At 51.5% G+C, this 23,382-nt stretch overlaps 1 protein-coding gene across 1 annotated transcript; it reads left to right on the forward strand.

The window, feature by feature from the left end:
* Positions 1-4,408: 4,408 nt before the first annotated feature.
* LOC311220173 (uncharacterized protein) lies at positions 4,409-17,261 on the forward strand (the record flags this gene model as incomplete). The annotated part of the gene is made up of 20 exons (XM_084303635.1): positions 4,409-5,050; positions 5,839-6,053; positions 6,243-6,303; positions 6,461-6,556; positions 6,727-6,891; positions 7,011-7,136; positions 7,331-7,551; positions 7,862-7,896; positions 7,998-8,365; positions 10,563-10,638; positions 11,145-11,228; positions 13,335-13,900; positions 14,790-15,004; positions 15,194-15,254; positions 15,412-15,507; positions 15,678-15,842; positions 15,962-16,087; positions 16,314-16,534; positions 16,848-16,882; positions 16,990-17,261. The coding sequence occupies 20 exons, from the start codon at positions 4,409-4,411 to the stop codon at positions 17,259-17,261; spliced, it is 3,846 nt and encodes a 1,281-aa protein (XP_084159761.1).
* Between the last annotated feature and the right edge of the window lie 6,121 nt (positions 17,262-23,382).

Raw genomic sequence — 23,382 nt, forward strand, 5'->3', positions numbered from 1 at the left:
CTCTGCCTTTCTTGCTGCCTTGTACATTTCTAGCTGCCTTGTGGCAAACGTGTATAAAAACACTCTCTGTGCCTATTCCGTCAGGTTGCTTCCTAGATGGCCGTATCCCTGGGGTGCTTCTGCATGCAGTACATCCTGCTGCTTCCATTCACTTGTGCTGCGGGGCATGGCAGGCAGGGGCAAGTGGACTCCTCCCTTGGCAGAGCCGGGGAGCAAGCAGCCTCTCTGCAGGCGACCAGAGGGACAAATTGTCCCGGGGCGAAGCACCTGGGCAGCTTTAGGTGCCCGGTGTCTCCTGCTAGACGCAGGAGCACTCTCGAGCCGTGGCTTCGGGCTCCACTTGCCCTTGCTCCATGGTACCTGCTGACACCTCCTGCCCGCGTGGACACTTTGCAAAGAAAACCAAGCTTGCTTTTCTGCGCTAGGCCCGCTGTGACATGGAACCAGATGTACTGTGCCCCCTCCTTTCCTTTCTGTGTGTGATATGTCCTTGGGATGTTGCCATTCTCAATAAATTGCAGAGAACATTCACGGTGTTTGCTCGTCACTGCTTTAGAAGTCTCTCCTCCGTAGGATTGCCTCTGGGGAAGCGATGTGGTGGGAACCTGGGTTGTGCTCAGCACGTCATGGCTGTGCCATGAGGGCCTGGCGCGTGTCCAGGCATGGGGGACTCTGCCCCGCACTGTTACGGCCTCACCTTGAGCACCGGGTGTGGGTATCGCAGGATGAGAGGGCCTCAAAACTATCAGGGAGCCTCCAAAGGAGGGTGACAAAGATGGTGAAGGTTCTTGAGGGAAGGACATGTGAGGAATGGCCAAGGTCTCTGGGTATGTTTGGCCCAGAGCAGTGCAGGCTGAGGTGACACCTCCTCTTCTCCAGACTAAACAACCCCAGCTCCCTCAGCAGCTCCCCCTACAGCTTGTGTTCCAGACCATTTTTATGGCTCTCTTCCAACTCAGGATATGCAATAACTCTTGATATCTCGATAAAAGACTCATGACTTCTTTTTTTTGAAAACATGAGCCCACACATAGGATGTTCTGATCAAATGTTATGCAGGCAGACAGCTCAGACAGAAACATTTTTCTAGTATTCACGACTCAGCCATGGTAACAACCAAGGGATTTGAAGGACTGTCTCACAGCATCCCCTTCGTATCTCCCCATACACCAGTAGGCCACCGTGTTAGGTGAGGAGGGTGGTAGTGGTCCTTAGGGGGGAGGCCACCTCTCCATCTGCCTGGGATGGTGGATATGGACGCTGGCCAAGCAGCTGGCCTGAGGCCTACAAGGCGGCGGTGGCCAGGTGGGCTGCACAGCTTGGAGGCCTGAGGGCACCAAGGGATGATCTGTGCCGACTTGTGGCCATCACGTCCTCACCGGCCGTCTGAAAAGTCAGACAAGTCTCTCGGTGCCTCGTCTCTGCATTGAGAATGAGTGGGAGAGATTTGGTGTGGTGCGAGGGGGAGGCCGGGGAGCAGGAGGTGGGCAGAATGCTGATGTGTTTGATCTGCGCTGTGCTGCAGTGCCTCCACCGCAAGAAGAGATCAAAGAGTCAGAAACCGCTCTTAGTAGTGGTTTGGGAGTCCCACAACAACCCCTGTGAGCGACCAGTGTCCCTGTAGCAGGTCAGCAGGTGCCGACTTTGGGAGAGGGCCACTGGAGGCAACGGGGAATGGTTAGAGGGGTCTTGGAAGAGGGCCTTGTGCTCCCTGTGGGGAGCAGCAGAGCAGCGGTAGAGCTGGCAAAGGTGGCCTTGTTTGGCACCCAAGGCAGAGGATGGAACGGCAACGCCTGTGAGGAGCTGAGCCTCTGCCAAGAGCATTTTGGGTTTGGCCTGGGGCAGAGTCAACTGCTTTGGTGCTTAATTGGAGCGCTCGGTTTCCTTTCAGCCTTAGCACCTGAATGCAGCGTTGTGGGCATTGCTGTGAGGAGTGATGGTGGCATCCTTGTCGATGCCACTGCTCGAGTTTCATGCCAGAATCTCTTTACTGTGCATGGGCTGAAGGTGCAGCCTGGCACTGCATCTTTTTTTTTTTTCTGCAGAGTTTACGTTTTGCCTAGTGTTGATGATTTTGCTGCATATAACTTCTTGTGTAAGAGATCAGAAGGGATTGCTGGAGCCCAAGCTGCCTATCGAGTTTCACCTGGAGGAGGCTGATGCGACTCCAGGTCTGGAATAATCTACACATCTTGTCTGGAGATGTCAGAGTGACTCAATCTGGGCGTCTTATCTGTATGTGCCGAATGTGGTCAGCATCCAGGCATTTGGCTGACTTGACAGATTTTGCCCCTGGTTGTGGAGTCGCCATGTGGGATGTTACAAGCACCTCGTGCTGCCTACTGAGAAAAGCGTCTCCCGTGTGTGTGGTAATCTGGAGGAAGGTCATGAGGAGATATGACCTGTTTTTTCCTGACAGAAAATTAAGCTACCTTACGTTTCTCTGGAACTGCACCCAATGGACAGGAGTAATGGATTGCAGCATGAGGTGGAGTGTTTATTTATCTGTCCTGGATTAATGACCAAGGAATTAGATCCTTGTTTTGAAAGAGGTGTCCCTTCTCTGCTGTGTGGATGGCTGCCAATTCTACAGCAGCAGCTTTTGGCTGAGCCAAGCTGCAGCCATCCGGGTAGCCCTTGGCCAAGTGTTCCTTGAGTCCCTCAAGGGTAACGTTCTCCATGCTCCTATGCCCTGTTGCATGAAGAGGCTGTGGAGCCAAGCATCCTCCATCTCGGTGGCATTTAGTGGCTTTTATGGTTTGGATTCCTTTAGCTATTCCGTGAGACAGTTTTCCTAGGGCTTTCAAGTGCCTGTGGCTAATGGCTAATACCTACTGATATTTTCAAACAATGCTTCATTGTGCAAGTCTTATGGGATATCATGGATGTAAATTTAATACTTAGATCTTTTGAATAACCTTAAGTTCATGTTCATTATTATTTTAAATCTTTTGAAGCTTCGTAATGTTTATTTTCTCTTCTCATTTTTAGATTACTTGTGCTGGCTACATACAAGAGGAAACGTAAAAATTTAGTGCTTTATTTCACACATTAGCTGAAATGCATATTTGATTTCATATTTCCAGGCTGATAATGCCTACAGAATGCTTTTTAAATGGCATTTACACAACTCTGCCTCCTTGTAACCAGCACCTGTAATCTAGGTTCTTCAGGATGCTGTGCATCAGTATCATTTTATATTTTATGCCATAATCTGGATCTTTGTGCATAATGAGTTTAAATTTCTTTCACATGCAATTCTGTAATTGGCATCTTTATTTCAAAGACATCCTACAGAATAAATTTCTTACCTTTCCCAATGAAAAAATTGAAAATAAGAGTATATACTATGCCTTAGAAGTTGAAGTAGTTCCATTTCTTAACATTTTTCCACTTGAGTTGTCCCATCTTTGTATATAACCAGGTAAAGAAGAGGTCAGCATTCCTCTAAGCAGCAGGAACCCCTGTCTCAAATTATTCGTCTGTCTTTTCTCTTCTGTGGTGCTTGTCTCTGTCCCCAGTCATCATCGCTGCAGCAGCTGCTGAAGTGTCCCTCTGTTCTTCCCCAGGCAATCATTCCCCATCGCTGCCCGGAGAGCGCGGGGAAGGAGCGTGGCGATTCACACTGTGTTCTTCTCTCTGCTCCAGCCTTGTCCCAGTTGGTTTTAACAGATCTGAGGAGATACGGTTGGAGGGAATTTAATCCGCAGGGAGAAGACACTCCCATCCAAAGTGACACCACGCACACTCCAAAGAGGTGTAATTCCTTCCTAGCAGGAGAATATGCTGAGTCTCTTCAAACTTTGGTGCCACGAATTCCCATTGAAGATTGGGAAACTTCTAAAATGCCAAAGGCAATTTCACATATAAAAAGGAGATTTAGGGTGTGTTTAAGGAATTGTGAAAGCTATATTATAGGTTGTATTTCATCAAAAGTTCTCCTTTCAGTGAAGCTTTGATTGGAAAGATCTATATCTGGAATTGTTCGGAGCCATTAAAGAAGGTTGGGAATCCAATGAGGGGCTGCAGAAAAGTGCATTATCGTGCAAGGTGGTTTCCAACATGTCATAAAATTATGAGAGGCCACTTAGTCACTGAGACCTGTTTCGATGTTCTTGTGCTTTTATTCACTTCTATATTGCAGGGTGTGTTTCTAGGCAGGCCCAAATATGGTAAAGCTACACTGAGAAGCTGTCAACAACACCATGCTGATGAAAATAATAAATTGGTTTCCACCTTCACACCCAAGCCGCTCCAGCCCACCTCCAGAAGCGGATAAAAGGGAGTGTCTGGAGCCGTGGAGCCAGAGAAGACTGCGCACACTTCTCTCTGCATTCATTCCTCAGCTGCACAGCTCTGTTGGTCTATCTGCTCATCTTGACTTTGACCCCACTTGGAAGAAGCAGCCATGTCTCGGCAGTCTGTCTGCAGAAGCTTTGGAGGAGGGAGTAGAAGGGGCTACAGCTCTTGCTCTGCCATTGGTGGTGGCTTTGGAGGAGGCAGCAGCAGGAACAGAATCAGCTACAGCTCATATTCCTCATCCAGGGGATTTGGAGGTGGTGGACAGTGTGGAGGGTTTGGCAGCAGAAGCCTCCATAACATGGGTGGCAGCAGAAGAATTGCCATAGGTGGATGCTACGGTGGTGGAGCCTATGGAGGCAGAATGGGCGGCTTTGGTGGAGGCTACGGAGGAGGAATGGGTGGCTTCGGTGGAGGAATGAGTTGTGGAGGAATGGGTGGCTTTGGTGGAGGAATGGGTGGTGGTGGAATGGGCGGTGGAGGAATGGGTGGCTTTGGTGGAGGAATGGGTGGTGGAGGAATGGGCGGCTTTGGTGGAGGAATGGGCGGCTTTGGTGGAGGCATGGGTGGTGGAGGAATGGGCGGCTTTGGTGGTCCCGGCTTCCCTGGAGGCATCCAGCCGGTGCAGGTCGACTCGAGTCTCCTGCGGCCAGTCCACGTTGAGATTGACCCCCAGATCCAGCAGGTCAAAAACCAGGAGAAGGAGCAGATCAAGACTCTTAATAATCAGTTTGCTTCCTTCATTGACAAGGTGAGAACTTAGGACCAATTTTGTGTGGACTTGGGCTTTTTAAACAACTTTCCCATGGTGTGGAAAGGGAATTTTTTTCTTACCATCAAGTTTGATGGTACATTTGATAGCACTTGATAAAGTTGCAAGAATGATGCCATTGCAGCAAGCTGTAATTAAGGTCTTATTAAGTAATACTGAACAATAGACAAGGTTTTCATGCTAATGGAAGATTAAAGACAGTGTCATCAGGACATTCTGTAGATTCTCTTGTCCAGTAATTTCTTCAGCTTAATTTATAGTGATTCAGGGTAAAGTCATCATAGTATACTTAGCTGTTCTAAGAGTTCTCATTACTGTAATTCAATTTGATGAAGCTTTTTTTTCAAGGAGCTCATCCTTTTAACATATGAGTGTTAAATACCATTCAAGTGAATTTGGATTAATATAACTGCAAATAGAAACCAATGACAGAATCACTTACAGAATATATCAGCAGTTAGATGAATCAGTAATTGCTTCCTTGACTTCACAATTGCTGAGATGACAGTAATGTCCAAACCCGATGTTTCGGAGAGAGTGCAACTTATTTTCCAATTGGCAACAACTATTCAAGCAAAAGTGAAAACTTCAGAAAGGCCCACAACTTAAAAATGCCTGTGAAATATCAGGCATTAGCAGCTCGGAGCTTTGAGTTGGCCACAGTTGATTTGGGAAATGATTCTGTTGGCCTCCCAAAGAAGCGGGAGGTTGAGGAGTGTGCTGCCCTCCAGGGTGCATAACTCACACAAGCCTCCGTGGGCTTTCAGGTGCGCTTCCTGGAGCAGCAGAACAAGGTGCTCTCCACCAAGTGGGAGCTGCTGCAGCAGCAAGGGCCCTCGGGGCCGAGGAAGAACCTGGATGTCCTCTTTGAGAACTACATCCAGAACCTGAGGAGGAGACTCGAGTCTCTAGTGGGACAGAGGGGAGAGCTGGAGTCGGAACTGCAGAACATGCGGCAATACGTCGAGGAGTACAAAACCAAGTAAGTGCCGAGACAGAGCGAGGAGGAAGGAAGCAGCAAGGCAGGAGAGCAGGGCCAGCCTGCGAGTGCCTGCTGTGTCTTCCCTCTGCTCGGGAGCTCTCCAAAGGGGGCTGGAGGCTTCTGCACAAGGCCAGGGGTTCTGCTGCTCGAGCACTGCAGGAGCCTCATCTTGTCCATCACCTTCCACAGGTACGAAGAAGAAATCAACAGGCGCACGGCTGCTGAGAACGAGTTTGTGGTGCTGAAGAAGGTGAGTGCCAGAGGCAGGAGGAGGGCGGTGAGCTGGAGGCAGGAGGCTGTAGGGAGGCAGCACTCGGACGGGCAGCTGCCTGCAGCAGGCCCTGGCTGCTGGCAGCCCCTGAGTGATGGGGAGAGGCCGGTGCCCATCTGCGTGATCTGTCCTGCAGGATGTGGACTGTGCCTACATGACCAAGGTGGAGCTGGAAGCCAAGGTGGGAGCTCTGACCGACGAGATCAACTTCCTGAGGTGCATCTACGAGGAGGTAAGAGCCTGCCCGAGCTGCAGCGAGGCGCGGGGGGAGTCCAGGCACCGAGGGCAGGCGAGGTGCCCGTGGGGCTGCGGTCCGGAGAGTCGCTGGGGCTGCCGGAATGGCTGCTCTGCGCTGCCCTCCTCTCCTGGCACGCTGAGGCTGACTCCTGTGCTTGGTTGCAGGAGCTGGCTCAGATGCAGACAATCAGCCGCGACCTGTCTGTGGTGGTGTCCATGGACAACAACCGCCACCTGGACCTGGACAGCATCATCGAGGAGGTCAGGCGCCAGTACGAGCAGATCGCTCAGAACAGCCGGGCTGAAGCTGAGGCTTGGTACCAGAGCCGGGTGAGTTGGCAAGAGCCAAGGGCAGCTGGGGCAGTGTCTGCCCGTCCATGGAGCACGGGGGATGGCTGAGTGCTTGTGAGGTTGTCTCATCGATGGGTTGTTTGTCTCGGTGTCATCAGTATGAAGAGCTGCAGAGCACAGCTGGCAGGCACGGGGACAGCCTGCGCAACACCAAGATTGAGATCCAGGAGCTTACCAGGAACATCCAGAGGCTGCGGGCAGAAATTGAGAGCGTGAAGAAGCAGGTAGGGGTTATTTGGTGTCTCACTGGATACCAGCTGGATCACAAATGTTATTGTGTGGGGCAAAAACATTTTCTTCAAGCACTGTAGTTGAACTGACTTCATGATATTGCGTTTTTCCTCGACCCCTCTGCTTGAGGCTTGGGGGTCGATGCAGGTGACAAAATGTGACCTGAGAATTTGTTCTTCTTGCTCAGAACCAGCAGCTGCAGGCAGCTATTGCTGAGGCCGAGGAGCGTGGTGAGATGGCTCTGAAGGATGCCAGGACGAAACTGGAGGAGCTGGAATGTGCCCTGAGCAAAGACAAGGAGGAGCTGGCTCGCCTGTTGAAGGAGTACCAGGAGCTGCTGAACATCAAGATTGCCCTGGATGTGGAGATTGCCATGTACAGGAAGCTGCTGGAGGGAGAGGAGAACAGGTACCATTCTTTATTTGTGTCTATTTGACTAAACCATTCTTGATAGACTATTCTGTGTGTGGATTGGGTCTTGTCCTAACCCACTGGAGATTAAAGTCATATTTTAAACATGCTTTAATTCTTAGCCCTACTCAGAAATGTTTTGCATCTTTCTTATAAGAGGTGGCTTTGGTGTTGCTTATTTGTGTTAAGAAATAATTGGGAAATCAGAAAGAATTTGGAAAATATATACAGTAAATAAAAAAGGAAAATCTCAGCTGAAAAAGCTTGCACTTCCAGTAAGACAAACTGGTACTGTTTTCATTTTCAGGCTTTGCAACGACGGCATGTCCAACGTGAATGTCTGTAAGTATCCTCAGTTGTTTCCTTGTGGAATCACAGTGGGCTGTGTATTTTGGAGAAGCAATGTGCCACGGCCCCATGCATAACCTGTGCTTCTCTTCCAGCTGTGGTAGGCAGGACCACCATCTCCGGAGGCCGAGGAGGCATGGGAGGAGGCTTCGGAGGCAGCGGCATGGGAGGAGGCTTCGGTGGCAGCAGCATGGGAGGAGGCTTTGGCGGCAGCGGCATGGGAGGAGGCTTCGGCGGCAGCGGCATGGGAGGAGGAATGGGAGGAGGAGTATGTGGAGTAGGAGGAGGCTTTGGAGGTGGAAGCTCTGGAGGCAGCTGTGGCATGGGAGGAGGAATGTACAGCGGAGGCTTCTCTTCTGGAAGTGGAAGGATGTGCGCGTCTGGAGGTGGCAACTTCAGCTCCGGTGGGGGATCCTCCTCCGTCCGCAGATGTGTCACAACCACCTCCGTCAAGTCTTCAGGAGTAAGGTTCTGAGCCCTGAAGGCAGATCGAGAAACAAAAGAAGCTTCTCCTCCCCTCTCCTGGCAGCAGCCCAGCCTCCTTAAATCCGACTCCGGTATCCCGCAAGGAAACGAACTGTGTCCCTCTCGGTCCACCACCTACCTGCTGGGCCTCCGGGCTCCTTCACAGGAAGGGAGCCTCGTGGCCGTGCCACGCTGTTCACTAGCCCCATGCCCAGCGATGAATAACTGAGCAAAGAAAAGTCTCTCGTGTGGATACCCAGCGCGGAGAGCTGATTTAAAGGAGGGAAATGCTCTGCCTTTCTTGCTGCCTTGTACATTTCTAGCTGCCTTGTGGCAAACGTGTATAAAAACACTCTCTGTGCCTATTCCGTCAGGTTGCTTCCTAGATGGCCGTATCCCTGGGGTGCTTCTGCATGCAGTACACCCTGCTGCTTCCATTCACTTGTGCTGCGGGGCATGGCAGGCAGGGGCAAGTGGACTCCTCCCTTGGCAGAGCCGGGGAGCAAGCAGCCTCTCTGCAGGCGACCAGAGGGACAAATTGTCCCGGGGCGAAGCACCTGGGCAGCTTTAGGTGCCCGGTGTCTCCTGCTAGACGCAGGAGCACTCTCGAGCCGTGGCTTCGGGCTCCACTTGCCCTTGCTCCATGGTACCTGCTGACACCTCCTGCCCGCGTGGACACTTTGCAAAGAAAACCAAGCTTGCTTTTCTGCGCTAGGCCCGCTGTGACATGGAACCAGATGTACTGTGCCCCCTCCTTTCCTTTCTGTGTGTGATATGTCCTTGGGATGTTGCCATTCTCAATAAATTGCAGAGAACATTCACGGTGTCTGCTCGTCACTGCTTTAGAAGTCTCTTTTCCCTAGGAGAAGAGGAGGAGGCCAAGGGGAGGCCTCATGGCGGCCTGCAGCTCCCTCATGAGGGGAGTGGAGGGGCAGGCGCTGAGCTCTGCTCTCTGGGGACAGCGGCAGGATCCGAGGGAACGGCATGGAGCTGGGACAGGGTAGGGTCAGGCTGGGTGTGAGGGAAAGGTTCTGCACCCAGAGGTGGCTGGGCACTGGGACGGGCTCCCCAGGGATGGCACCGAGCTGCAGGAGTTCGGGAAGTGTTTGGAGAACCCTCTCCGATGTAGGGTCTGATGTTTGGGTGCTCTTGTGTGGAACCAGGAGTTAGAGTAATTTATCCTCGTGGTTGTTTTCCTGCTTGGGATATTCTCTGCTATCTCTGGATATATGTTGATAAAAGCTTATTGACTTTTATCAGTTGTAGCATTGCCTGAAAATGGAAGTCCACAGCTACAGTGGAGCAGGTTTTGGAAGCTCAGTTCAGAAACTGTGCAGTAAATGGGAGCAGGCAGGAGCACTGCTCCTTGTAGCATGATAATGGAGGAGTGCAGGAGGCTGGAAAGGTTTGGTTAGATCCTGATGTAGCCTCATCCTGTGAATCATGTACAGTCAACTCCACAATGCAGATGTGCATCTTCCAAAACTGTGCAGAATCAACAGGCTAGACCTTGCCTATTGGGTTCAGCAAACTAAGGCACTTGGTACCCTGCTAGCCACGTCACAGGTCACCAGTGTTCTGCCGATATAAACTGAGACTGACCTAGAAAGGGATTTTATTTGTCTCTTTGATGTCAGATTCTCAGAGGATGTACAAAAGAAGCCGTACTCAGGGTATGCTGAAATCAGGAACAGAAAATTATGGGCTTTGTGCAGCAACACTGTCAGAGCATAATGGCTAAACCAGTGGAGATCCAAACACATTGACACATGATGGAAACAGGCAGTGGCAGGGAGGAGCAGACATCAGATCAGTCTGTTGTTGAGATTTCACTTGAGTTTTCTGCCTTGGAGTGGACTTTGGTATGTGGTAGGCGAAGCTGTCAATGGGAGGCCACCTCTCCATCTGCCTGGGATGGTGGATATGGACGCTGGCCAAGCAGCTGGCCTGAGGCCTACAAGGCGGCGGTGGCCAGGTGGGCTGCACAGCTTGGAGGCCTGAGGGCACCAAGGGATGATCTGTGCCGACTTGTGGCCATCACGTCCTCACCGGCCGTCTGAAAAGTCAGACAAGTCTCTCGGTGCCTCGTCTCTGCATTGAGAATGAGTGGGAGAGATTTGGTGTGGTGCGAGGGGGAGGCCGGGGAGCAGGAGGTGGGCAGAATGCTGATGTGTTTGATCTGCGCTGTGCTGCAGTGCCTCCACCGCAAGAAGAGATCAAAGAGTCAGAAACCGCTCTCAGTAGTGGTTTGGGAGTCCCACAACAACCCCTGTGAGCGACCAGTGTCCCTGTAGCAGGTCAGCAGGTGCCGACTTTGGGAGAGGGCCACTGGAGGCAACGGGGAATGGTTAGAGGGGTCTTGGAAGAGGGCCTTGTGCTCCCTGTGGGGAGCAGCAGAGCAGCGGTAGAGCTGGCAAAGGTGGCCTTGTTTGGCACCCAAGGCAGAGGATGGAACGGCAACGCCTGTGAGGAGCTGAGCCTCTGCCAAGAGCATTTTGGGTTTGGCCTGGGGCAGAGTCAACTGCTTTGGTGCTTAATTGGAGCGCTCGGTTTCCTTTCAGCCTTAGCACCTGAATGCAGCGTTGTGGGCATTGCTGTGAGGAGTGATGGTGGCATCCTTGTCGATGCCACTGCTCGAGTTTCATGCCAGAATCTCTTTACTGTGCATGGGCTGAAGGTGCAGCTTGGCTTGGTCTGCAGCCTGGCACTGCATCTTTTTTTTTTTTTTCTGCAGAGTTTACGTTTTGCCTAGTGTTGACGACTTTTGCTGTGCACAGCTCCTTGCGTAAGAGATCAGAAGGGATTGCTGGAGCCCAAGCTGCCTATCGAGTTTCACCTGGAGGAGGCTGATGCGACTCCAGGTCTGGAATAATCTACACATCTTGTCTGAAGACGTCAGAGTGACTCAATCTGGGCGTCTTATCTGTATGTGCCGAATGTGGTCAGCATCCAGGCATTTGGCTGACTTGACAGATTTTGCCCCTGGTTGTGGAGTCGCCATGTGGGATGTTACAAGCACCTCGTGCTGCCTACCGAGAAAAGCGTCTCCCGTGTGTGTGGTAATCTGGAGGAAGGCCATGAGAAGGTATGACCTGTTTTTTCCTGATGAAAAACTTAGCTACCTTACGTTTCTCTGGAACTGCACCCAATGGACAGGAGTAATGGATTGCGGCATGAGGTGGAGGACTTAATTATCTGTCCTGGAGTAATGACCAACGAATTAATTCATTTCATTCAAGCTGCTTTTGAAAGAGAAGGCGTCTCCTCTCTGTAGGGATGACTGCCATTGGCCAAGTGTTCCTTGAGTCCCTCAAGGGTAATGTTCTCCACTCTCCTATGCCCTGCTGCATGAAGAGGCTGTGGAGCCAAGCATCCTCCATCTCAGTGGCATTCAGTGCCATTAATGGTTTGGATTCCTTTAGCTATTGTGTGAACCAGTTTTCCCAAGGCTTTCAAGTGTCTGTGGCTAAAGGCTGATACCTACTGATATTTTCAAACAACACTTTGTTGTTGCACAAGTCCTACAGAAGATTCTGAAGACTCAAACACACAAGGTGTATATTCTACCTTGGGAGGTTAAACAGAGTATAATGTTGGACTGCTGAAATGTTTAGGGGTCTTTAAGGTATATTTACTTTGACATTTTTGATGATTTTTGGAGTTAAACACTAGGAAAAGATATATATATATATATATTTATTCCTTAAGGTTTATACAGACAACTAAAAAGTGTATTTGATTATTAAGACTCAGAACGTATCTTCAAAATATCTTTCAGGTGAATTTCCTACCTCATACCTGGATAATTTGTAGCAGCAGCTGGTTTCTTAAAAATACAGTTTTCTAAAATGAGTTTAGGCAGCACCTCCTCTCTCCCAGAAAAGTTCCTCTGGTCTCATGTGTCCTTGCCATAGCTCTTAAAGTACACTTCATATTTTCAGCAAAGAAAATATTGCACCTCTGGCTATTTAAGAAAGCATCAAAGCTTCTTCAAACTTTTATGTGCCCCTTATTTAGAAATGATTGAGTATGATGAACTCAACCTGATCCTTTAGCTACCAACTTAAGTAAAAAATAGTCTTTTCACAAGTCAGTGTTATCCCTGCCCACATTTCTCTGCTATATTTCTGTCTTCAGTCATCGTTACCACTTCTAGCGTTGAGTGTCCTTCCTCTCCTCTGCAGGTTCAGCAGCAGCAGCTCCTGTGCCCATCAGAAAAGCACAAAGAAGGAGTGTGGCTTTCCATGTTCTCTACTTCATTGTGCTCTGGTGCTTGGAGTCTGGTCCTCTTACCTCCGGGAGACACATTCTGTGAGAGTTTGCCCTTGAAGAAGGCACTCCCATCCCAACTGATGGTGAGCATGCTCTTAGGAAAAGAACTAAGCCCCTCCTTTCTGGATAAAAAAGAAATGCTGACTGTTGTTAAATGTTAATGTGTGGTATTCTTGCTTTACACTGGGAAACTGCTTTTTGGAAAGCCATCAGCAATTTTCCATATAAGAAGGAGATTCAGGGTGTGCTTGGGGGGATTGTGAAAGTCTCATTCTAGCTGATTTTCACCAGAATGCTTGTTTGACACTGAGCTTCCATGCAGCAGATCCAGATCCAGATAATCTGAGAAATTGCTAAGAATGGATAGAAAGGTAGGAGGAGGGAAGAACATGACTACATCACTATAAAACATATTTTTCCAGATGCCGCAAGATATGAGAGTCCACTTACTCATTGAGACCTGTTTCAATGCTCTTGCTCTTTTATTCTCTTCTGCATTGCAAAGCGTATTTTTGGGTGGAGTCAACAATTTGGCAAAAATCTGTTAACCGCACCAAGCTGATGAAGACAGTAAATTTGTTTCCTCTTCACGCCCATGTAGACCCAGCCCACCGCCAGAAACAGATAAAAGGGAATGCCTGAAGCCGTGGAGCCAGAGAAGACTGCACACACTTCTCTCCACATCCATTCCACAGCAGCACAGCTCCGTTGGTCTCTCTCCTCTCCTCGACTCCACTTGGAAGAAGCAGCCATGTCTCGGCAGTCAATCTGCAGAAGCTTTGGAGGCGGAAGCAGAAGGGGATACAGCTCTTGCTCTGCCATCGGTGGTGGCTTTGGTGGAAGTGGGGGCAGAAGCAGGATCAGCTATAGCTCATTCTCCACATCCAGGGGAACTGGAGGCGCCGGACGTTGTGGAGGTTTTAGCAGCAGGAGCCTCCACAACATGGGTGGCAGCGGAAGGATTTCCATGGGTGGCTCTTATGGCGGTGGATACGGATGTAGAATTGTTGGCTTTGGTGGAGGCTATGGAGGAGGATTTGGCAGCATTGGAGGAGGTGTCATTGGTGGAGGAATAGGCAGCTTTGGTGGCCCTGTGAGAGGTGGTCCTGGGTTCCCTGGAGGCATCCAGCCGGTGCAGGTTGACACAACCCTCCTGCGGCCAGTCCATGTTGATATTGATCCTCAGATCCAGCAAGTGAAGTGCCAGGAGAAGGAGCAGATCAAGACTCTTAACAATCAGTTTGCCTCCTTCATTGACAAGGTGAGAGGCTGGAACTACGTCTGCTTGGGGTTGGGGTCTCTGAGGAACTTTCCTGTGCTGCGGAGGGGGGAGCGTTGTCCTTCCCCGCTCAGTGTTGGCGTGGCTGGAAGGCTGGCGGTGTTCTCACTGAGTTCTGCTAAGGAAATCTGAAAATTTTACATCTGCAGGGAGGCCAGAGGACTTTCTCTAGGGTCGCTTGACCCGAATTCTTTCTTACCTTTTGTCTCTAGCCTTCTGTGGGGAGTCAGGCCAAAGGGGTCACGGCATACCTGATTATCCTAAGTGGTTCTTTAAAGCCTGTCCTTTTTCAAAGGTAGTTTCTTCTCAAGAAACTTAGAGAGTAGGAATGAAATTTCAGTTAATTCCTGGCAGTTCCTTATTTTGGTTCACACACAGATTGATGGACTATAGATTGTCTGCACCAGGAGAACATTGCTTGTCACTGTGCTTCATAGTCTGTTTTAATATAGGACATACGTATTGAATGCTTTTTGTGCCTTCTGTGGTGAGTGTTCTCCAATACAGAGACACACGAGATTTCATTCATTATAATGCAGACAAGAAAGTATCTAATGCTTCTGAAAATTAATGTCTGTCAAAATTGGCAATTGGAGCTGTTAATATGGAATCTAAACATTCTTATAGATATTCAGAAAAACAATAAAAATAGGAGCTGAAAGGGGAACAAATTCAAGAATAACAGAAAGAGAAGTGGAGGAAGAAGGGAGAAAACTTCCTCCTGGAAAAATGGCTCTCAACCAGTCATTTTTTCAGCCAGACATTTGGTCATTTGAGAAATGATTCTGTTGGCCTCCCAAAGAAGCGGGAGGTTGAGGAGTGTGCTGCCCTCCAGGGTGCATAACTCACACAAGCCTCCGTGGGCTTTCAGGTGCGCTTCCTGGAGCAGCAGAACAAGGTGCTCTCCACCAAGTGGGAGCTGCTGCAGCAGCAAGGGCCCTCGGGGCCGAGGAAGAACCTGGATGTCCTCTTTGAGAACTACATCCAGAACCTGAGGAGGAGACTCGAGTCTCTAGTGGGACAGAGGGGAGAGCTGGAGTCGGAACTGCAGAACATGCGGCAATACGTCGAGGAGTACAAAACCAAGTAAGTGCCGAGACAGAGCGAGGAGGAAGGAAGCAGCAAGGCAGGAGAGCAGGGCCAGCCTGCGAGTGCCTGCTGTGTCTTCCCTCTGCTCGGGAGCTCTCCAAAGGGGGCTGGAGGCTTCTGCACAAGGCCAGGGGTTCTGCTGCTCGAGCACTGCAGGAGCCTCATCTTGTCCATCACCTTCCACAGGTACGAAGAAGAAATCAACAGGCGCACGGCTGCTGAGAACGAGTTTGTGGTGCTGAAGAAGGTGAGTGCCAGAGGCAGGAGGAGGGCGGTGAGCTGGAGGCAGGAGGCTGTAGGGAGGCAGCACTCGGACGGGCAGCTGCCTGCAGCAGGCCCTGGCTGCTGGCAGCCCCTGAGTGATGGGGAGAGGCCGGTGCCCATCTGCGTGATCTGTCCTGCAGGATGTGGACTGTGCCTACATGACCAAGGTGGAGCTGGAAGCCAAGGTGGGAGCTCTGACCGACGAGATCAACTTCCTGAGGTGCATCTACGAGGAGGTAAGAGCCTGCCCGGGCTGCAGCGAGGCGCGGGGGGAGTCCAGGCACCGAGGGCAGGCGAGGTGCCCGTGGGGCTGCGGTCCGGAGAGTCGCTGGGGCTGCCGGAATGGCTGCTCTGCGCTGCCCTCCTCTCCTGGCACGCTGAGGCTGACTCCTGTGCTTGGTTGCAGGAGCTGGCTCAGATGCAGACAATCAGCCGCGACCTGTCTGTGGTGGTGTCCATGGACAACAACCGCCACCTGGACCTGGACAGCATCATCGAGGAGGTCAGGCGCCAGTACGAGCAGATCGCTCAGAACAGCCGGGCTGAAGCTGAGGCTTGGTACCAGAGCCGGGTGAGTTGGCAAGAGCCAAGGGCAGCTGGGGCAGTGTCTGCCCGTCCATGGAGCACGGGGGATGGCTGAGTGCTTGTGAGGTTGTCTCATCGATGGGTTGTTTGTCTCGGTGTCATCAGTATGAAGAGCTGCAGAGCACAGCTGGCAGGCACGGGGACAGCCTGCGCAACACCAAGATTGAGATCCAGGAGCTTACCAGGAATGTCCAGAGGCTGCGGGCAGAAATTGAGAGCGTGAAGAAGCAGGTAGGGGTTGCTGAGTATCTCCTTTGGTTCTGCCATTAGTCTGGGTTGTGGGAGAGCTGGCTGGTGTGCTCAGGGCTGCAGGAGGGAAGCGCAGCCGCTGAAATGCAGCATCTGTGGAGGAGACTGCTTGCTCCTCCACAGTTTGTGCCCTCCAGTTTGCCTTTCGGGCTGCTATGGTGGAGAGTGTACAGAAGGGGACTGAGGAAGTGCTCTTGTCCTTGCTCAGAACCAGCAGCTGCAGGCAGCTATTGCTGAGGCCGAGGAGCGCGGTGAGTTGGCTCTGAAGGATGCCAGGAGGAAACTGGAGGAGCTGGAATGTGCCCTGAGCAAAGACAAGGAGGAGCTGGCTCGCCTGTTGAAGGAGTACCAGGAGCTGCTGAACATCAAGATTGCCCTGGATGTGGAGATTGCCATGTACAGGAAGCTGCTGGAGGGAGAGGAGAACAGGTGAGACATGCTGTTATCTCAGCCACACCAAGGTACTGCCTCTGCTTGGGGCAGACTGAGGCTTCGTCATCTTTCGCAACCCATATAAACTTGGTTTCTTATTTACTCTCAGTTTTTCCCAAATTTTTTTTTGGCCAAAAGAAAAAAAAAAGAAAAAAAAAAAAGAAAAAAAAATACCACAGGGACTATGTCCCAATCTTATTGACTGTCTTTAGAAGAAGCAGGAAATAAATGAAGTACCTGGGAAACTGCACTGAGCGAAAGTGCTCTGTCTTGTATCAGATTGACATCTTGCGTTCCTTTCCCTACGCAGGCTGTGTGGAGACAATCCAGCCAACGTGAATGTCTGTAAGTACCAGCGCATCCTCTTCTTTGCAGAATGGCTTTTCTCCTGGGTTTTGTGAGGATTCCCAGGCTGTCACTTCATGCACAGTGACCCTGTCCTTCTCTTGCAGCTGTGGTAGGCAGAACCACCATTGCTGGAGGCAGAGTCGGAGGCTTTGGTGCCGGCAGTGGCATGGGAGGAGGAGTATGTGCGGTCGGAGGAGGAAGCATCGTCGGAGGCAGCTGTGGAGTGGGAGGAGGGATATACAGCGGAGGCTTCTCCTCTGGCAGTGGAAGAATGTGCAGCTCTGGAGGTGGCAGCTTCGTTACTGGAGGCGGATCCTCCTCCGTCCGGAGATGTGTCACAACCACAACGGTCAAATCTTCAGGTGTAAAATACTGAGCCCCGACCTCAGTCCCTCAAAGGAAAGAAGCATAAGAAGCATCTCCCGTCCTCAGCCAGCGGCACAGCCCCTTGCATCCGGAACCGGTATCCAGCAAAGAAATGAACTGTTTCCCTCATAACTTCCTTAAACCATTCTGCCTCCTTCCCAGAGGGAGATTTGCAGCAAAACACCACCCTGTTGGCACTGCCTGCCTCCTCTCTGTGCTCCACCACTCTGCAGGGATGAAACATTTACAGCCCCATTAGGAAATATTTTCCTTGCGGATACCCGTCACCAGAGAGTTCATCCAAGGGCCCTACCTCCCTTGCTGTGCTGTGCTGGCTGAGCAGGAGTGTGTACGAATCTGCTCTTTCCTTTCACTTCTCAAGGTCTCTTTTTCAATGGCCGTGTTCTCCTTGTGCCTTCTGTGTCCTGCATGTTGCCCACATGCTTGTTTCAGCTGTATCGGGAATTCATGTAAGCAGAAGAAAATGTGATAATGTCTCGTAGTCAGATTTAGGAGTGAGAAGCAGCTCCCTGGAGCATTTGGCAGCTTTAATATTTTATAGATTCCTTTCCCTCTTCTCCTTCACAGCTGACGTATACAAGGCCTTATTGCAAATCTTCTGTTATGTGAATTTGAATGCGTTGTTGCTTTCTACCAATACCCCCTTTCCCCGAGTTCTTTCATTACCAATAAACTGCAGACAGGTGAAAAGATGTCTTTGTGTTGTGTTATCACCAAGCATTCCTGAGGGGAGGGTCCCCAGGGGCAACAGATGTTGTTCTTTGCTATAGGAATGGCAAGGCAATGGTGCGGTGCGGGGTCTGTCCTGCAGAGCAAATCCAGCAGGACATGGGGGGGGACTTGCAGGAGGTGGCCTGTCCCCAGGAGCTGGTGCACCCCATAGCCCCATCTCTCAGCACCCCTGGGCCCTGAGGCCATGAAGTTCCCAGCCAAAGGCAGAGGGAGGAAGCTGGACCTTCCTCCTCCTCACAGAGAGCCACGTGGCAGCATCCTGCTCCTCCCCAGCAGAATGTGTCTCCGCAGGGCAGGAGAGCCGTGGGTGTAACACGGGGAGGGGACACACGGATTGAGCGCAGCCACTGGGATGTGACTGTTGGGACGTGGTGGTCTGAACGTGGCAGTTGGGTTGGGGTGGTTTGAACACGGCTATTGGGATGTAGGCACTGGAGAGGGGACGTTTGGACACGTCCACTGGGATGTGGCAGTTGGACTTTGATAGTTTGAACACAGCCATTGGGACAAAAGAGGGCCGACTAAAAGAGGGCATGTTTAGATTAGATATAAGGAAGAAATTCATCACTCAGAGGGTGCTGAGGCACTGGAACAGGCTGCCCAGAGGAGCTGTGGATGCTCCATCCCTGGAGGTGTTCAAGCCCAGGTTGGATGGGGCTTTGGGCAACCTGGTCTGGTGGGAGGCATCCCTGCCCATGGCAGGGCAGTTGGAATTAGATGATCTTTAAGGTCCCTTCAAACCCAAACCATTCCATGATGCCATGATCCTTTGGTGGTGCCTGGAGCTCCCACTGCACACACCGGAGGCCTCGATGGTGGAGGACACGAGCAGTAGACAGGCAGTGGGTGACCAATGCCCTGGTGAAGGCTGGCTGTCCTCCACCCCCAGGGCAGGTTGGATCCCCTGGGGCAGCAGCACCATCTGCCTGACGAGCAGGGCTCTGACACGGCCACCTCCTGCGTGAGCGGTGGGAATGCCCAAAGGTGGTGTGCGGACATGAGTTACTCACGAAGAAAAGCAACGTGAAAGGATGAGACACAGCCCCAAACCTGCTATTATAACTCCAGATCGCCCAGCTGGGTTAGTCATTAGCCCTCTGTAAATTGCATCCCATTGCGCCTGAATTAATTTGATTAATGCTTGGCTGGATTCTTCCCCGGCATTGGGAGGAGCGAGAGCTGGACCAGTCGGTGAATCAGCCTTGGCTGTGCTGCTGTGTGTGCGTTGTCCTGCTGCAGGGTGGCATCTGGCAGACAAAAGGGCAGAAGTGGAGCAGGGCTTTAATCTGGAGTCCTTGACATCCAAATAAAAAAAGGAAATGAGGAAGAAAGAATAGCTCTCCTCTGAACTCTTCTTTGTATAACCAGTGACATTTCTGATTCTGAAAATTTGTAGGTTGGGGTGGGAAAGATCAAGAAGACATCTCCTACTTCCCTGCCCTGGTGAAAAGCTCAAGGACAGGTACAGGCCCAGACGACACAAAGCCCTGCAGTGTTCTTGGGGACTTCTTTCAGAGACAATGAAGGTCTCCAACGTGCTGAAATGGGGGAAGCCACGGCTCGGCTGTGCCCCAGACCTGCTGGCTCCATGCGCCGCGGCTCCAGCTGCAGGCTCGGTCCCGCGGGAAGCCGCAGGCTCCTGCGAGTTCCCTGAGTTCTTCCTGGAGAGGGGCCAGGCCGAAACGCGGAGGTGCCGGAGTTTATCGTTCCCATCTGCTGGGCTCATAAAAAAGGGAGTCGAGCTAATTGCTCAAGTGCATCCTGCTTGAAAGAAGGATGGTGACAGCCCGGTGACTGGGCTTCCCTGCGTTTGCTCCGTGGGGCACTGCGATTGCCGCAGGCTCCAGGTTTAAGAGCAGATCCGTATTTGCAGTGAAGGGGGTTGTTTGGTTTGAGAGAAGTGAACTCACTTGTGAAACAGCCTCAACCTCACCGAGCAATGATTTTGCTTCAATTATTAACATATTTTTATTTTTTTGGGGGGACAAGATGTTGCCATTTTGGGAAAATAAGATGAAAGTATACAGACTTGTTTGGGGGAGGGTTATTTGTAAGGTTTTCTGCAAGAAGGACGTGTGCTTCTGTGCCCCCAGGAACATCCTGTGGGCTCTGCCTAGGTGCTCACAAGAACCCGCTTGCATTTTCGGGTTATTTTTCACTTGCAAAGACTGACATTTAATGTGAGATGGAAAATGTCACAGTCCTAGGATTTCATACTGAGTCTCCATCACCCAGCCCAGGTAACCTGGGTGTGGCAGACACAGGTTGCTGGCCCTCCCAGTATCCAACTGGCTCAGTCCGAGACCACTGGTGGTGGGCGCCTTGCGGCTCAGGGGACAACTGGACATGGGTTGCGGGACCCCGAGCCCTCCTCCAATGCGGGGGTATCAGGGGGGTCAGGGGGATCAGGGGGATCAGGACCTGCTGAGGGTGAAGACAGCCCCGGACGCTGGGACGGCCGCACGCAGGGGAAGGGAACCAGCGTGGGTCGGTGTCCGTCGCGTTACCCAGCCCAGGGTGTGAGTTGCCTGCATTGGGACTCGGAAAGAAATACAATAGGTGCCAAGTTTTATGAGCTTATTGAGGAATGAATTCAAGTGGCATTATATTGGCTGTAATTAGAGCTGTAATGAGTTTTTAATTGTCGCTAATCGTGTTTGTGATGGGAGGGCCTCAGGAGCTACCAGGACTGCTTCCCCTGGGTTGGTCACTGAGCAAGCACGGGGAAGACTCACGCACTTTGCATTGGATGGGACAGCGAACAGCTGGTGAGCAGGCAGCATTTGCTTTTATGAGTGACTCTGCTTTGTGAAGAGGATGGGATCATTGTCTCCGGGGGTAATCTGCCTCCTCATCCTTGATGCTGTATTTACCTGTCTCATGTCTCCTGAGCAGCAGGACTCCTCAGAGTCCTGGAGGATGGGATGTTCAGGGCAGAGCTGAAGCACAGGGAGCTGGGGCTGAACGCAGAAGCCAGCATCCTTCGGTCCCTTATCTCCTCTTGGAACAGTAATGGCAGCACCCCCAGCTCAGTCACCTTCAACTCTACTTGTCCAAGTTTGAAAATAGCTCAAATACTCAGCAGAAAACCTCAGATGACCTGTGTATGTGCTCCATCATCCATCAAGTACCTGGCCTTGGGAGGAGACAGGAGGGAATTTTGATTTACTGAACTTCTGGCAACCGCATCACCTGCACCCAGTGCTGCCAGCAACCCTTCTTCCTCTTATTCCTCACACCTGCTGGCTTGGATTTTGGTGCTTCTGTGCCCTTTGTCTTGCTCCTATGCTCACGCTGGGGACTGGCTGATGTTCCTTTAGGTTTGCGCTCATGACCCCACACTCCACATTTTCTGACCATCTCTATTGCTACTTGAGCACCCCGGCATGCTGTGGCACAACGATGCCCGCTGTTAACCATGGGCTGAAGCCAACCCACGCCTCCCGTGGCACGGTGTGCTGATGAAGACAGCAGGGACACGGTCACTGGGTGCCAGCAGAGGGCTTGCAGCCTGCACAGGGACACACACACCCCGTGTGTGTGCCCTGTGCTCGCACACTCTGGGATGACGACAAATTGGCTGCCCTGCAAATTATGGGCCAGGCTGAGATGCAAACTTCAGGTGGTTGAGAAAAACACTACCTAAAGGGAGGACTGTCTGTGTGATGCTTTGCTGCCTGCTGACAGATGGATGAAAGGACAAGTGAGGCATTGCATTGCCAATGAATAACTACATTTGTGACAGGTCTGTCTGAGCTGCTGGTCCTCAGCCTTGCCTCGTCTTTAGAGGGCTTGACGTGTGTCCAGATTCAGCTGGGTCTTTGTCCCAGGCACAGACCTCGCGCTGTTCCTGGGGGTCCCCAGAGCCACCCGCCTCCCTCCCTCCTGCAAAAAGCTCCCTCTGGAGTCCCTCCAGTAAGGCATTTGTGCTGTCTGCGCCTCCGCAGGTGCTGGGAGCCTGCTGGAGCAGAGGCTGGGCTGGCAGCCAAGGAGCCAAGCCCATCAGCTGGCCTGGATCGCTCCCTTCTCACCTCTCCAGTCAAGCCCAGCTCCTTGCAGACATAGGAAAGGGAACGAAGGGCCCCCCGTGGCAGGTATTTCTCCTGTGATGAGGGGATGGCAGTGTTAGAGGTCCTCAGCTGGGAGGGTGCTTTGGTTGTATAGCAAATTTCCGGTGAAAACATTGTTTTTTTTGGGGAAAAGAGAGGCCAGATCCCATCTGCCACCTCTGCTGCCGTGCACAAAGTCACTGTGGTCCAAGGTTTGCTGGCACCCCGCAGCCTCAGTGTCAAACCCAGGGCTCAGAAGGTGCCAATGCTGGGGAAGGAGCAAATTGAGACCCCAGCAAAACTCCTGCCTCCTGTCGGCAAGGTGGGAGCCGTGACTTTTACCATGTGAAGTCTTGTGGTGGGCTGTGGCAGTCTGCAGCAGGTTGCCAGGTCCTTTTTCTGGGCAGGGGGGTTATTTCGTGGTGGGGCAGTGATGGGTGGTAGCATCAGGCTACCAGAGCATCGTCAGCAAGGTGCTTCAGTCCTGGGGCATCCTGCGGCTGGGCTGAGGGCTCGGTGAATTGCACTGAGCTGTGCAGTTCATGGCTCTGAGAGGACTTCAAGGCACAGACTGTGGCAGGTGCCACTAGAGGGCTCAGAAAGGACATCAAGTGTATTGTAGAAAACTTGTACATGCACACACATCTCAGCTACTCCTTACTGCCCAGAGTTTGCTGCTTGTCTCCCTGCAACGTGCAGCAGAAGAGAGCCAAAACAGCTGGGGCTCAGGAGGAGAGCCATTTGGTGACAACGTGTGAGCAGAGAAGAAAGCAGGAGAGGATGCTTCCTGGGAAGCTCCTCTTGATAAGGGACAGCTCTGAGCAGCAGCTCAGCATGGCAAGATTAGACAAAATAGGGACAAATGAGACAAAATGCCTTTAGAGTTGGGCACCACAAGGTGCTTACACTACGTGACCTTTTGATGGAGCCTTCCCTTTCTGGGCATAGGTCTAGTCTAAGAAGAACCAAAATTCTGGTACTTCGTGTTGGTTTGCCTGTTCTCCACTGGCGTTGTTGTCCTGTGGGTGCTGTTATTGCTCCTGCAGAGCTAATGACAGCAATTGAGGCTCCAATAACTCAAAAGAGTGATTTACTCAATTGATCAAAGTCTGACCTTGATTAGACTAATTATCAGCTCTAACCAAGCGGGAGGCCAGCCCAGGTGGGACGTAGGCATGATGGTGTGGGTGTGGTGACCTTCCCAGCTGTAATGACACTCTGCACAATGAAGGCAGTACAGGGACCCACTTCTTTTACCGGCTGCTAATCACATTGTTTACTGGATTCTGAACATCTGCCAGAATTATTTCCAGCTGCTTCAACTTCCTA

This window comes from Netta rufina (genome assembly GCF_964035555.1).
Source record: "Netta rufina genome assembly, chromosome: 30".
Classification (NCBI taxonomy): Eukaryota; Metazoa; Chordata; class Aves; order Anseriformes; family Anatidae; genus Netta; species Netta rufina.